The sequence below is a fragment of the Pleurodeles waltl genome, chromosome 1_1 (assembly GCF_031143425.1).
Source record: "Pleurodeles waltl isolate 20211129_DDA chromosome 1_1, aPleWal1.hap1.20221129, whole genome shotgun sequence".
Taxonomy (NCBI): Eukaryota; Metazoa; Chordata; class Amphibia; order Caudata; family Salamandridae; genus Pleurodeles; species Pleurodeles waltl.
The window spans coordinates 565,942,278-565,954,993 of record NC_090436.1 but is presented as its reverse complement, the minus strand read 5'-3'; the positions used below and the strand labels follow the sequence as shown (position 1 = coordinate 565,954,993).

General features: G+C 45.1%; 1 protein-coding gene across 15 annotated transcripts in view; it reads right to left on the bottom strand.

Annotated features, from left to right (window-relative positions):
* PAM (peptidylglycine alpha-amidating monooxygenase) overlaps positions 1-12,716 on the bottom strand; it is a 1,007,326-nt gene that overhangs the window by 197,377 nt on the left and 797,233 nt on the right. For 9 of the 15 annotated variants that reach the window (XM_069226060.1, XM_069226077.1, XM_069226086.1 and 6 more), the window contains one exon: positions 10,256-10,579. The exons of the other annotated variants lie outside the window; for them this stretch is intronic. In XM_069226060.1, the coding sequence (XP_069082161.1) occupies positions 10,256-10,579 (324 nt within the window). The remainder of the gene's footprint in view (positions 1-10,255; positions 10,580-12,716) is intronic. 15 annotated transcript variants of the gene reach the window in all.

The window sequence follows — 12,716 nt, the reverse complement described above, 5'->3', positions numbered from 1 at the left end:
AAGATGCTGAAGGATGATGATCTGACGACAGGGGTCTTCATGGGGCTATTCCTCAGTCTGCCAAAAGGGTGGGACACCTTTTGACCAAAGAGGTCGATATCCCTCGATGTGTGGTTGAAGTACAACCAAAAACCAGTTGCCACTTGGTCTTTGATTACAGCGAAACCAGCAGTTCCCTTGAACCAAGGCTAGTGTCCATCTTGGATGACCAAACTGCACTCCAACAACTCTCCCGGGTCTAGAAACCTCAGGTGCAGTTTTTATGCATTGACACTCAGTCTCTCAGGCTGCATTTCAGAGGTCAGTTGTAATCAAGCAATTGTGGCTAACAACTCATGTAGGCAGGCTTCTCCAGCTTTTGTGGCCCTGGAGCTATAAAAAGAAGTCAAACAGCTGACTCTTTTAGTCACTTTTTCTGTCTGTGGCTTAGGATGACCTTTCTTCAAGCAGGGCACCACAGGAACAGTCCTCTCTTTGTTAGCCTGAGGATCAGTAGGTGCAGTACAGACTTTAGTGCAGCCTCTCTTTGCTTGTGGCCAGGGAACAGACTGGCAGTCCTTCTTCCATCCTCTCTTCAGTGCAGATGTGATCTGAGGTCTGGGTGCCAGGAGTGTCACTTTTATGCCCTGAACTTGCCCTCTGGGGATGCAGTTACTACTAGTCAGTGGGCTACCAGGCCCCCTCCCACCTCATGACATCTTCCTGCAAAGTGCAGCATCTGGCTAGCCCAGAATGCAATACACTGCCCACTTCCAAAGATGGCAGAACACCTCTTTCAGTGTGTGGGGCTTGGCAGCCCATCCTAGAGGCATGGCTACCCAAGGGCAACACGTCCACAGGAAAACTGGTATGGTAACTGTTTCCCCCTCTTTGTAGCCGACGCCAACCTGTCTACCAGAACAAAAGAGCAGCCCCTCTTGTGTGTGTCTACCTTCAAAGGAAGCTTTCCCTTTGCACCTTGCATTTAGGGTTTACACCCTGTTTGGCCTTCCTGCCAGGAGGTGGTAAACTCTCTTTGAAGAGCAGGCCTTTTGAGTTCCTTCCTGAGTGTTCACACCTTCCCCTAGGAAGGCTTAAGGCTGTCTCATGGACATCAATCACAAATTGTCACTGAAAAACTTGGGCAACAGAGTTGCAACTTTCTAAAATTGCCATTTATTTAAAAGATACATTAATTTCGACATGGGCATCAAATCGGGTTAAATTTAACAATTGTTTTGATACCTTTAAGTATCAACTTTAGTAGTCCCATTCAGAAGTTGGTAAAGCTGAGTTTTCAGCATGTAACCATGTACTCATCAATATGGCAACTGGCCTTTCTACAGCAAAAGCAAAAAATGTGGGTTCTTACTGTTAGGACATATAGAAACACATGTCCTACTTTTTTAAATAACAGCACTCTGCCTTAGGGATCAATATGTCTAATTAGGGGTGACTTTTATATACTAAAAATGAAGGTCAATAGTTTAAATGGCAAAGTTGAGATAGCAGTTTGAAAACTGCTCTGTCAGCCAGCAATGGCAGGTTGGGAGCTTTTCTTTTCTTTGTCACACCCCTGGTGGCACAATAAGTGCTGCAGTCCATGAAGGACACTTTAACTTACATGCCCTGGGTACCACTTGTACCATATACTAGGGATGTATACGTAGGTTAACATGCCAATTGTGGGTGAGCCATTCAGTCATACATATTTTAAGGGTCAGAGTACTGTCACTGAGGCCTGTTTGCCAGGTCTCAGTTCACTTTAAGTGTTGAAAAACCAGTGACATCAGTCGAAAATGTTGACATTTCTTTACATGTTCCTACAGAAAATTGACTCTAGAATAACTAAATGTGTCTGGGGATAGATGCTGCCTCTCCTTGCCTTGGTAAAATTGTATGCCGCCACCACCTCCACTGGCCTTCGACTGCCTCATATGCAAACTTAATAAAGAGCACACCATGTGTCCCAAATGGCTTGCCAGCTTAACTGCCACATAGACTCACACAGCCAACAGTTACAGATGGGTGTGAAAGGGCCACATCCCCTTTACAGAGGAGCCACAGCTTCATCAGAATGCCACCCCTCAAAACCTGATGCTGATCAAAAAGAAAAATGTCTTTACATCCATGCAAATCATAGGGTAACATGGTTTCTTGCATCCTTTCCAACTCTTCTTGCATAATATGTCCCTCACGGTTAATGACTCACCTTTCATATGGCATGACTGGAGATACTGACCCTAGGGGAACTGATTGAAGAAAGCTCTCTTAAATAATTCACAAACCTTTCTCAAGAGTTCCAGTTACCCAGATCTCAGTTCTAGAAAGTTGCAACAATGCCTACATGCCCTTTTGGGGCCACAGCCCTGAATGCAAAACTCTGACCCCTTCTTCTTACATACCTACCTAGTGAGATAGTGGCGTTACAGAAAGCTGATCTCAGGGATGTCAGAGGTTGGCCCTCTATGTAGTGTTCAAAACTAGGCACAGAATTGCAGGGGGTCCAGGCAACCACAAGTTGGTTTTCAGAGGTAAAAATCAGACCACCTAATGCTCCAATTTTTTAAGGTAGCTGGTTGAGCAGTTAGGCTAATCCAGGAGATGCACTAAGTATTTGCTGTACTCACAGATCCAATCATGCCCCACACACACTCAATGAATAGCTCAAGACCAAATTTTATAAAAAATACTTCAGACTTTTATATACATTTTAAGACCAAAATCTTTAAGCTACTTTAAGTACTTTTTGAAATATTACTTTTTAAAGTTTTGATAAAGTTAGTCCTTCTGTGCGTAATTATGCACCATTGGGATCAATGCACAGTCACCTATAAAAATACATACAAAATTGTACAGTCGGGTTACCAGTCTCTTCTCTTGCAGGGTAGCCGAAGTGGTCGGTGGGCACACTGTGCCAGCTAGAGAGCCTTGGGCGGCTCCTTGTTTCGGCAGGAACAGCGTTAGAAAGTCTCTTGGCACGGGGCCACCTGGAGGGGCCACTTGGAAAAGAAGCTGATTTATGATTTAAAGATTGTGCCCTGGGGTCCCCTTAGGGCTGTTGAGGTTGGAAGGGGTGGGGACCTGGGGCACACAGCAGATCACGTGATGCAAGGCTCAGGGCAGTCAGGTGCAGGGCGAGTTGGAGATCCAGGAGCTGTGCACAATGGAGTCCTTTGGAGCTGGAGGTGAGTCTCTTTGACGGCTGCTTACAGGACAACGGGGGCACTCTGGTCAGAGGTCCAGGGGTGTTCCTGAAGTCCCTCAACTGGGGCTTTCACTTGATCCTTTTTCAGCTCTGAGGGAGCTGTTTTACTGGTTGTCCAACGTCAGCTGACCAGTCAATCAATCAGTCAATAAATCAGGAATTTGTAAAGCGCACTACTCACCCGTGAGGGTCTCAAGGCGCTGAGGTGGGGGGGGGTGCTGCTACTGCTGGAACAGCCAGATCTTGATAAGTTTCCTGAAGGGTAAGGAGGTCTTTGGTCTGACGTAGGTGGGTGGAAAGAGTGTTCTACATCTTGGCAGCGAGGTGTGAGAATGATCTGCTGCCAGTTGTGGTTCTGCAGATGCGTGGGATGGTTGCGAGGGCGAGGTCAGCAGAGCGGAGATGCCGGGTCAGGGTGTAGAAGGAGAGCTGTCTGTTGAGGTATTCTGGTCTGGTGCTGTGCAGTGCTTTGTGAGCGTGGATGAGGGGTTTGAAGGTGATTCTCTTGTTGACTGGGAGCCAGTGCCGGTCTCTCAAATGGCCTGTGATGTGGCAGTGGCAGGGGATGTCCAGGATGAGGCGTGCAGAGGCGTTCTGGATGCGTTGCAGCCTCTTCTGGAGTTTGGTCATGGCTCCTGCGGAGAGGGCAGTGCTGCAGTCCAGTTTGCTGCTTACGAGGGCTTGGGTGACTGTTCTTCTGGTTTCAGTGGGGATCCATTTGTAGATCTTTCGGAGCATGAGGAGGGTGTTGAAGCAGGAAGAGGAAATGGCGTTGACTTTCTGGGTCATGGATAATGAGGAATCCAAGATGAATCCTAGGTTGCGTGTGTGGTTGGTGGGAGTTGGAGTGGCTCCGAGAGTGGCAGGCCACCAGGAGTCATCCCATGCGGAGGAGGTAGAGGCAAAGATGAGGAACCCAGGGTATTGGCGTAACTCGGCCACTGGAGGGCGCAGTGCCACCAAACTTGACACACTTGTAGGTCATGCCTGGGCGATCGTCGGTGTGTCGTCCGGTCTGGCTGTGACTTCCGGTTGCGGAAATATCGGCCGATCGGTGAAGTGACCCTCACCAGTTTGTTGATTCTTGCTTGGTTTTTGAGTGGTGCCTGCACTCAGAAGGGAGATCTGGGGTGATTCTTCAAGCCTGGAGGTCCCCTGGGTTTCTTGGGGTCGGTCCAGTATCCAGCTCCTCCTCAGCGGCGATTTTCGGGTCCTGGGTAGAGCAGCAGGGTTTGGCGCCTTTTCTTGTGCAGCAGGTCCACAGTTCTCTTGCTTTGGATCTTCTTTGGTGCTGGTGTTCTTTGTCCTTTCAAATCCAATTTCTTGGTCTAGGGGAGCCCACTAAATACTGAATTTAGTGGGCGTTTTAGGGGGGACCTGGTAGTACCCAATGGGACACTTATCCTTGGGTGGCTACTCCTACTACAGTGAACACTTCCTGTGGGAAGGGTCACTTCCCTAAACCTCATTGGCTATTTTCCTGGCATGCAAAATGGAAGAAAATGAAATGGAGGGTCCACTTCTCCTGCAAGCCCCTAGGGCATTCTCAGTGAGGCCACTCCTCCTACCCTTTGTGTGGTTTCCCACCTTTGCTCCCGCCAAAAGTGGGGGTTTGCAAAGGGGGGAAGCCATCAGCTGCTAGCAGCAGGCCTGGGGATCGAGCTTCAAGGGCGGTAGCCTTTTGAAGCTCACTGCCAGGGCAGTGAACATTCCTGAGGGAGGGGGTGTTAGCTCCTCCACCCAGGAAGGGCATTGTTTTACAAACCAGAGAGAGAGGGCTCTCCCCCAGGGTTTGTGTATTGGCTGTCTGGATGTGGCAGGCTTGCTGGAACCAGTCAGCAACCATGCAAGGCTAGTTAGTTTTTGCAGGGGGCACCTCTAAGGTGACCCGGGGTACACTTTATAATAAATCCAGTACTGGTACCAGTTTGGATTTATCATTCTGAGTTGTTTGATACCAAACAACCCAGGGTTCAGAGTAGCCATTATGTAGCTGAGAAACTCGTATTGACCAGTGTCCAGCACATATAGCAAAACGGCTGCTCTGTTCACTCACTATGTCCCAGGTTTGGCAAGGACACAGTGGGGCATATTGCTCATGCAATTATGCCCTCACATATAGTATGGTGCACCCTGCCGTAGGGCGCGAAGGCCTGCTAGAGGATTGACTTACCCCTCACATATGCAGTGTAGGGTGAACAGGGCACACAGAGAGTGTGCCATGTCAAGTTTGTATTTTAGGTTTGCACCAGGACACTCAGCCTGCTATAGCAGTGCTGGGTGCACCTGGAGGCATAGCTCTTGAGGATGGCACAATCAGTGCTGCTGCCCTCAGGGGCATACCCATACTACCCCAAACCCTGGGTACCTAAGTACCTTTTACTAGGGACTTATAGTGGTAGCTAAAGGTCTATTCCCAGTCTATTCAGTCACTTTTACAATGTTTTTAAGGAAAGAACACTGGCAACCTGGTTAGCAGGATCCCAGTGCACTCCAGTCCAAGTTGTATTCAGAAACCAGACAAAAAGTGGGGGGTACTGCAACAAGGAGCCCGTCTCTCACAAGTGCTAAAAATACTAAGAGAAGTGGGTAGATGAGGGATGAAGCCAATTTTCTTTTTATCTTTAAACTTTTGTGAATTTTACTGTCAGGAATTCACTGGCAGTTGGGTGTGGCAGTGATTTCTCATGGTGAAAATTTCCACTACACAGTATCCTTTGGATGCTACCACCAAGCTGTTGGTGCCACCTAACGAACTGTGCATGAGTGCATGATTTGGGGGTGTATTACTATGAAAATGAAGGGCCTTCTTTAGAGTTTGGCAAATGGAGATAAGTCATCAAGAAATGGCTGATGTCTGGTCAGCCTTATCAAGGGTGCATGGATGTGAAGCACACACTAAATATAACAGATAGGACACTTGCCACACTTTGGTGGATATCCCAGTCTATCAAATTCTAAGTAGGACCCTAAGTCCGAAATTGTGTATAAGAATCATCACTGTGATCTAAAGGAACTCACCGGGGCCAGTATGACCTTATTGAATATTTTTTGCAGATATACTAATCGGAGGCATTCTCAATACCACTATTAATTGATTTGAACATACTAATACATGGATCTGAGAAACTCAAATCCTGCTTGCAGAATTTTCTTCACCTTCAAACACCCTCATCACAAGCTCCCATAGGAATAATTTGAGGCAGTAGAGCTCTCTTCAGACACTGCGTGGCACTTGCTAACACTGTAAACATTCAATTTTTCTCAGGAAATAAGGCCAAGTTTTTTTTTTAGCTTTGTCCAACAGGGGCTCCCATAGCTGCCAGGCACTTTTCCTTAGCCGGGCTCCTGTTCAGCCTATCAGAGCCTTTGGTCATTGCCTTGGACCTGTTCCTGAATAAACTAAATAAAGTCCAAGAAATAGAAACCTAAGGATAATTTTCTCAGTGAAGCGAACACTGATGAGGTCCTTTTGTGGCCTGGCCTGCTCATCGTTTTCGGTTACGCTAAATGAGCCTGAAGGACAGGTAGAATTTATCTGCATTTTATATCACTTACAGACTTTAACTGGTCTCTTCGTAAAAGCCTATACCCTTTTCCCAAAGAGTAACTACAAAACGAGCTATCTTTATCTATATTTCTCCTATTTTTATCCTGAAGGATTTGACAGTAGAATTAACCTTTAAGTGGATGTTAAGCTCCAACTCTTGCCTATACTAGGGGGTTCGTTTTGATTTCTGCACACCCCAGCACTGCTGGTGATGTATAGCCCCATTCAGATATATAAAAGGAGAACCATGGGAAGCTGGGGGATCCTTTACTCCTGCACATTCACTGCTGAACTTAGTGTGTGTTGGAATGTAAGATCCAGGGCTTAAATTATCTAAAAGAGGTGTTGTCTATGCAATTAACTGTGGTTTAAAGACAAAAACTACATTTCGGTAATTCCTATAGTGTGCAACCCAATCGGTATTTTGGTTCCTCCAAGTTTTCTGATCTTGCTTCCAGACATATAACACAACTGTCATGCACATAAAACCAGCCAGGACTATTGGCTTTGCCAATAGTTGTTAGCTGTTTAAGGTAAATGAGTAATACCGATGATTATGTTGTAAGTAATACTGAAAATCTTTTAATTCTTAAATTGTGAGACAGCAAATTAAAGGTCACTAAGGCTTATGGAAGGGGTGGTGGTCTTCAGTATTCACAACCCCCAAACACACAATGCACCCAATCACCTACAAGCACTACATTTTCAGTTACTTTCGCCTTGTCACTATTTTGACTACTGCATGTCTCCCTCACACACATTTGCAAAGAATCACAATCACAAATGGAATATGTGAACACTTTTCTGTGTATTCTACTGAGAGGCCAAGGATTAAATGACCATGTATTCTGAACACTTTTTGACACACTGATAAGCATAATGAGAAACTACCTGGTGGTGACTCAGTTGAAAGCATGCCCTATACAAGAGTAGTGTGCTACACAATAAAATACAGAAACACGGCATCCTGGAAATAGTTAACACTGCTATGAAACGCAATATTAAGTAAAACGTGAATTTCAAACAGGAACTTCATAAGAATACGTTTGTTTACCTTCAGCATTCAGAAATAGATCAGTGTTTTTGCCAGTAAAATTCAGGGTATGACTATAGAGCCAGGTAGAGACCTGTTTCAATATCCGTTTTTAATTACTACCGAGTCTGAGACCCAGGGGGGTCGGGCCCTCTTAATGCCCTGGATATACCAAGCGAAGCCACTAGCCCGCCATACTCTGCCCGGACATCCTCATACACGCCGTATACTGCGAGCCAGGTCTTCACACTGGCATTCGCTACGGAATATTACTCGTTCCCTTAATCCAGTTGCGCTCATCTGAGTAACTAGAATGTGTAAAGTAATCTTTTGAGCTTTAGGCACTGTACCTTGTTGTAGGAAATCTTTTCACTTTCATTCAATGCTCCGGAGCTATCACTTACAAAGGTTTATCACATGTCTCCACCTCATATACTATTTAAAATGACGACAGAAACTGTCTGATTACAGAAAGACTGCAGCCGGGCAGGCTTGTACCAAGGAGAAACAATGCCTTAACGTTTCGAACGGCGAACAAATAATAGCCATCTGGCCAATGAATAATTGATAATGGCGGCTGAAGGTGCATTGGGAAACGTCAGGTTGGCTGCGTGCGACGAGGAGGCAGCGCGTGCTGTTGCCCACGCACCTGCGGCTGCCACAGAGGGGTATCCATAACTCCTCGAAGGGTTATCTTCACGGGAGGCATCAGCAGGCCTCCCGCATTAGCAAGTAAGATGAACCCCAATCGATATAACGGAGCCCACCCGGCAATTAAAATTACAAATGGCGGCGCTGGCGCAGGAACCTGAGGGGACCGCGCAATGACCTTTCTATTGTAGTGGCCAGTGGTGGCTTGGAATAATGAGTGCGCTAATGACCAGCGACTGCCCGGGGGTTATCACTAACCAATACCTCCATTACTCGTGCCGGAACTGAAATAACACGTCTTGCTATGATCTCCTGCTTTTCACACCTAAACTCTTATTTTTTTGGGTAAAGTGTTGTGGATGAAATGGCGTCTGGTCCGTGATCTGAGTTACACCCGTATATGCAGTGCAGATCATATAACCTGTTGCACGCTTCTTTCTTCACTTCCACTTTGAATGCGTGACCTTTATCGTGAATGTGCGGCCTCGTAACCAGAGAGAAGAGTCCATCATTTTTATAGCACGTCTTTTACATCAAAGCCGCCCTGAGATTTAACAGTGCCATAAAAGATTATTTCACGCGCCTGTTCGCTTTTTCATTAAAAAAGCTCGCTTCTAGATGCCTACTGAAAACACACCAATACATGTCATCTTTTTATGTTTAAATACGTTTTTCACTTCCAAGGCTCACTGGTGAAAAGGTCTAGATGACGCAGTAATGAAGTGCGATGATGGCAGGCCCTTAAGAGGTGGAACAGGTTCTAGATGAAGTACTATGGATACATTTATGATGACAGACCCTTCAGAGATATTAAAAGGTTCTAGATCAGTGGTTCCCAACCTTTTGATTTCTGCGGACCCCTACTTTATCATTACTGAAACGCGGGACCCTCACCGAATCATTACTGGAATCTGGGGACCCCTTACTGAGTCACTGTTGAAAGCTGGGGACCAAATCTGTTAATATCATTTGATTTTATAAGCAGTCGTGGACCCCCCATCTCCGAGGAGGCTTCGTGGACCCCCAGGGTTCCTCAGACCACAGGTTGAGAACCACTGTTATAGGTGAAGTACTATTGATAAATTCATGATGACAGGCCCTTCAAAGGTGTGAATGATCAAATCATTTACTGATGGGACACCTTCAAAGGGGTGAAAAGTCTAGGTGATGTAGTACTGAAAGGCGTTGATAGGAGGCCCTTCAGGCGACTGAAAGGTTCTACATGAAAAGGTAAAGAAAAAGTGCTTAAATGGTCTGCAGAACGGTGAAAGGGTCTTGTTGAGCAGCAATGATAAATGTACTGATCTCCTGAGTGGTGTAAGGTTCTCAGTAACATGGTAATAAATGCAGTGATGGCATAGTCCTCAGGATGGTGAAATGGTTTCGGTTGAGCTGTATTGGTAAATGCATTGATGGCATAGTCCTCAGGATGGTGAAAGGGTTTCGGTTGAGCTGTATTGGTAAATTCATTGATGGCATAGTCCTTAGGAAGGTGAAAGGGACTAGGTTGCGCAGTAGTGATAACTGCACTGATGGCAGGTCACTCAGATGGGTGAAATGTTCTACGTGAAGTGATAATGTGAATGTACTGATGGCAGGCTCTTTGGAGTATTGAAAGGTTCTAAGTGAGATGAGAAAGACAAAATCACTGATGTGACGACCATCAAGGTGGTGAAATGCTCTAGGTGAAACAGTGATGATGGACACATTGAATGCAGGCCCTTCAGAGAGGTGAACATTTTAGGCTGAGTACACTGATGGCATGCCCTCCAGATTGTGCACGTGTCCAGATCACTCATTTACATTCCATGTAAAAAAGGATACCCTAACCCACCTCCTGGATGCTCAGTCTCCCAGATGTCCCTTGCGTGGGGCTTCAGCTCTTGCCGCAACTGGGACAGCTTGTTCCCTGGAGGCCGCAAAGTGGACTCTAGCCTATGGAATTTGTGGATTCGATCTCTGACCAGAATGGCATTGGCTCTCTCCCCGTGGTCTGCCACCCCTCTGGCCTCAGACAAACCAGGATCTTTCTTTTGAACTACATTGGCAATCTGGGCCACTAGGTCAGAATCTGCCCTTTCTGTTGGGTTATACTTGTGCACATGGACAACATCTTCCCTTTCTCCTAGCAGCTTGGAAATGAGAGAATAGAATTTGCCTGCAAAGAAAAGAGAAGAGAGAAAGGAAGGAAAATACAGATTATGCAAAGAAGTAGGAAACATATTTGATGATTAACCACTATATGCCAAAACATCCACAAAATCCATAATTACAGAGCATTCTTTGGTTTACTATATTACGTGGTCATCTTAATGATACATACTAGTTTACTCCAGTGTGCCAATGTGGGGGAAATGGCAATCTGTGGTGGCCAGATACTTAACTGAAGTCCTGCTGTTTAAGCATGAGTGGTGGTTTGGAGTTTACCATGCAAGAGTGTTCTTGAGAAAGAAATGAGCTCACATCACAGTTCTTAATAACAGCACTTCGTGGATGGCAGAGTACTCTGTGAATACCAGAGGGACCAACAGGCCACATCCACAGGTAATGTCTAAAACATGGAAAACAGATTAAAGTAAAAACTTAAGCCCTGGGTGTGATATTTATCTTTCTTTTTGATGATGTTACTAGTAATATTAAGTAGATTTTTAATGAATGTGATCTGTTGTTAGTACATCAATGAGGATATTAACACGAGTCGGCGTGAAATATGGAAGACAAGCTGTTTCCACCACCCCGAGGCAAACACAGCCGAGGAGTAATTAGAGGTGGCTATTTATGTGAATTTGTCAATTGCTGTAAACAAACGTGGGAGTGTGACACCCCCGTCCACCCACTGAGGGAACCAGCATATTAGACAGACTGCTTGTTTATCCGTCACCTATGTTGTTCTCTGTGTTGTGAAGGCATAAATGCTGCCTTCAAAATTCCTTGCTGATGCCCTGGTCAGTATATTACCAATACTACCTGCAATCTACATCGGTAGAAAACCGATTGCACAGGTTCCAAAGAAATGTTATTCATGTGAAATACTCTAGAAACAGAGAGGTGTATCATCAATGGGCCACCTAACCATTATGTGCTCTCTGTGGAGCACCATCCCCGCCCTTCTGCATGAAATATGGGAATGTTTGAGTTCTTTAGAGGCACAAGTAAAAAAATACACCAATTTTTCCTGGCACTGGTTTTAGGTGAGTAAATTGTATTTAGAATCCATTGGGAGGACTAGTTAAAACTCACAAAGTGCTTGGTTCAGAATGTATTTGTGGCAGCTTAGTTAGACACATCAATCAATACATGCGTGTGAGGAAAATGAAAATACTGATTCTCAGTTATGATTGGCAGAGTTTCACCTTCACAAGCCATCAGTGTGACAGAAGTTCAACATTAACAAAGTTAAGACGATAAGAGACGAGTTTGCGGGCTTAACTGAGAATAACTACTTGTAAATGTAGATTGAAACCATTACGTCATAACTTTGCAGCCATTTGCAGATTATTTCCAATTAGATTCTCACCACTGAAATGCTTGCAAATGTGCCTCCATCAAAGAAAGCATCAAAAGCTTTTCTAAGATCCAAATGGGAAGAGACATAACTACATTTTATGGGAGAGGACATTGTTTCCCAATAGAGAAAACGTATGTAGCCTGCGGAACATGCAACTTCACAACTGTACACTAGCATCATCCTTCCCTCGACAGATTTGCCCATCTGGAAATCCCGCATGCAGAACACGCATACAGGAGCACCTCCGAGAAAACTGCAACTGTTTCAGTTTTATCAGAATTAGTTGGAGGATTTTTTTCCGAATAAAAAAAAATAAAAAAAAATCTCAAAACGTTGCCCCTCTCCTGGCAAGATCCACGTTCATTTCCCTATACTTATAGTAAGTACAGCAGAAAATATGCTAACCTAGTAGATTTTCCATTACACTAATTTTCATCAGCAAGAGAAAATGTCTGCTGATTTCAATTCTGGGAGAAAGGATTTCAGAAGGTGTGCCTGCATACATCTTTATTGCAGGCCTAAGTTTACATTCTGAATCAGTTTCACAGCCTGCCCCTTTCTAGCAGGTTCAAACTATGCTTTTTTAAGTCGAGTATGCAAGCCCTCTGAGGTGTTGTAATGTAACTGTGGGATTTTAACCGCACCCATTGCTATCACCCGTTCCTGGGCTTGCCTTTTAAAAATCCTGTGTTATCATTGGTAAATGCTTTACGTTTGTCCCTCCTTAGGGCAGTTTTGTTACTGTCTTGGCCATCGAGCCTGTTACATGGATAATTGCATGTTTTCT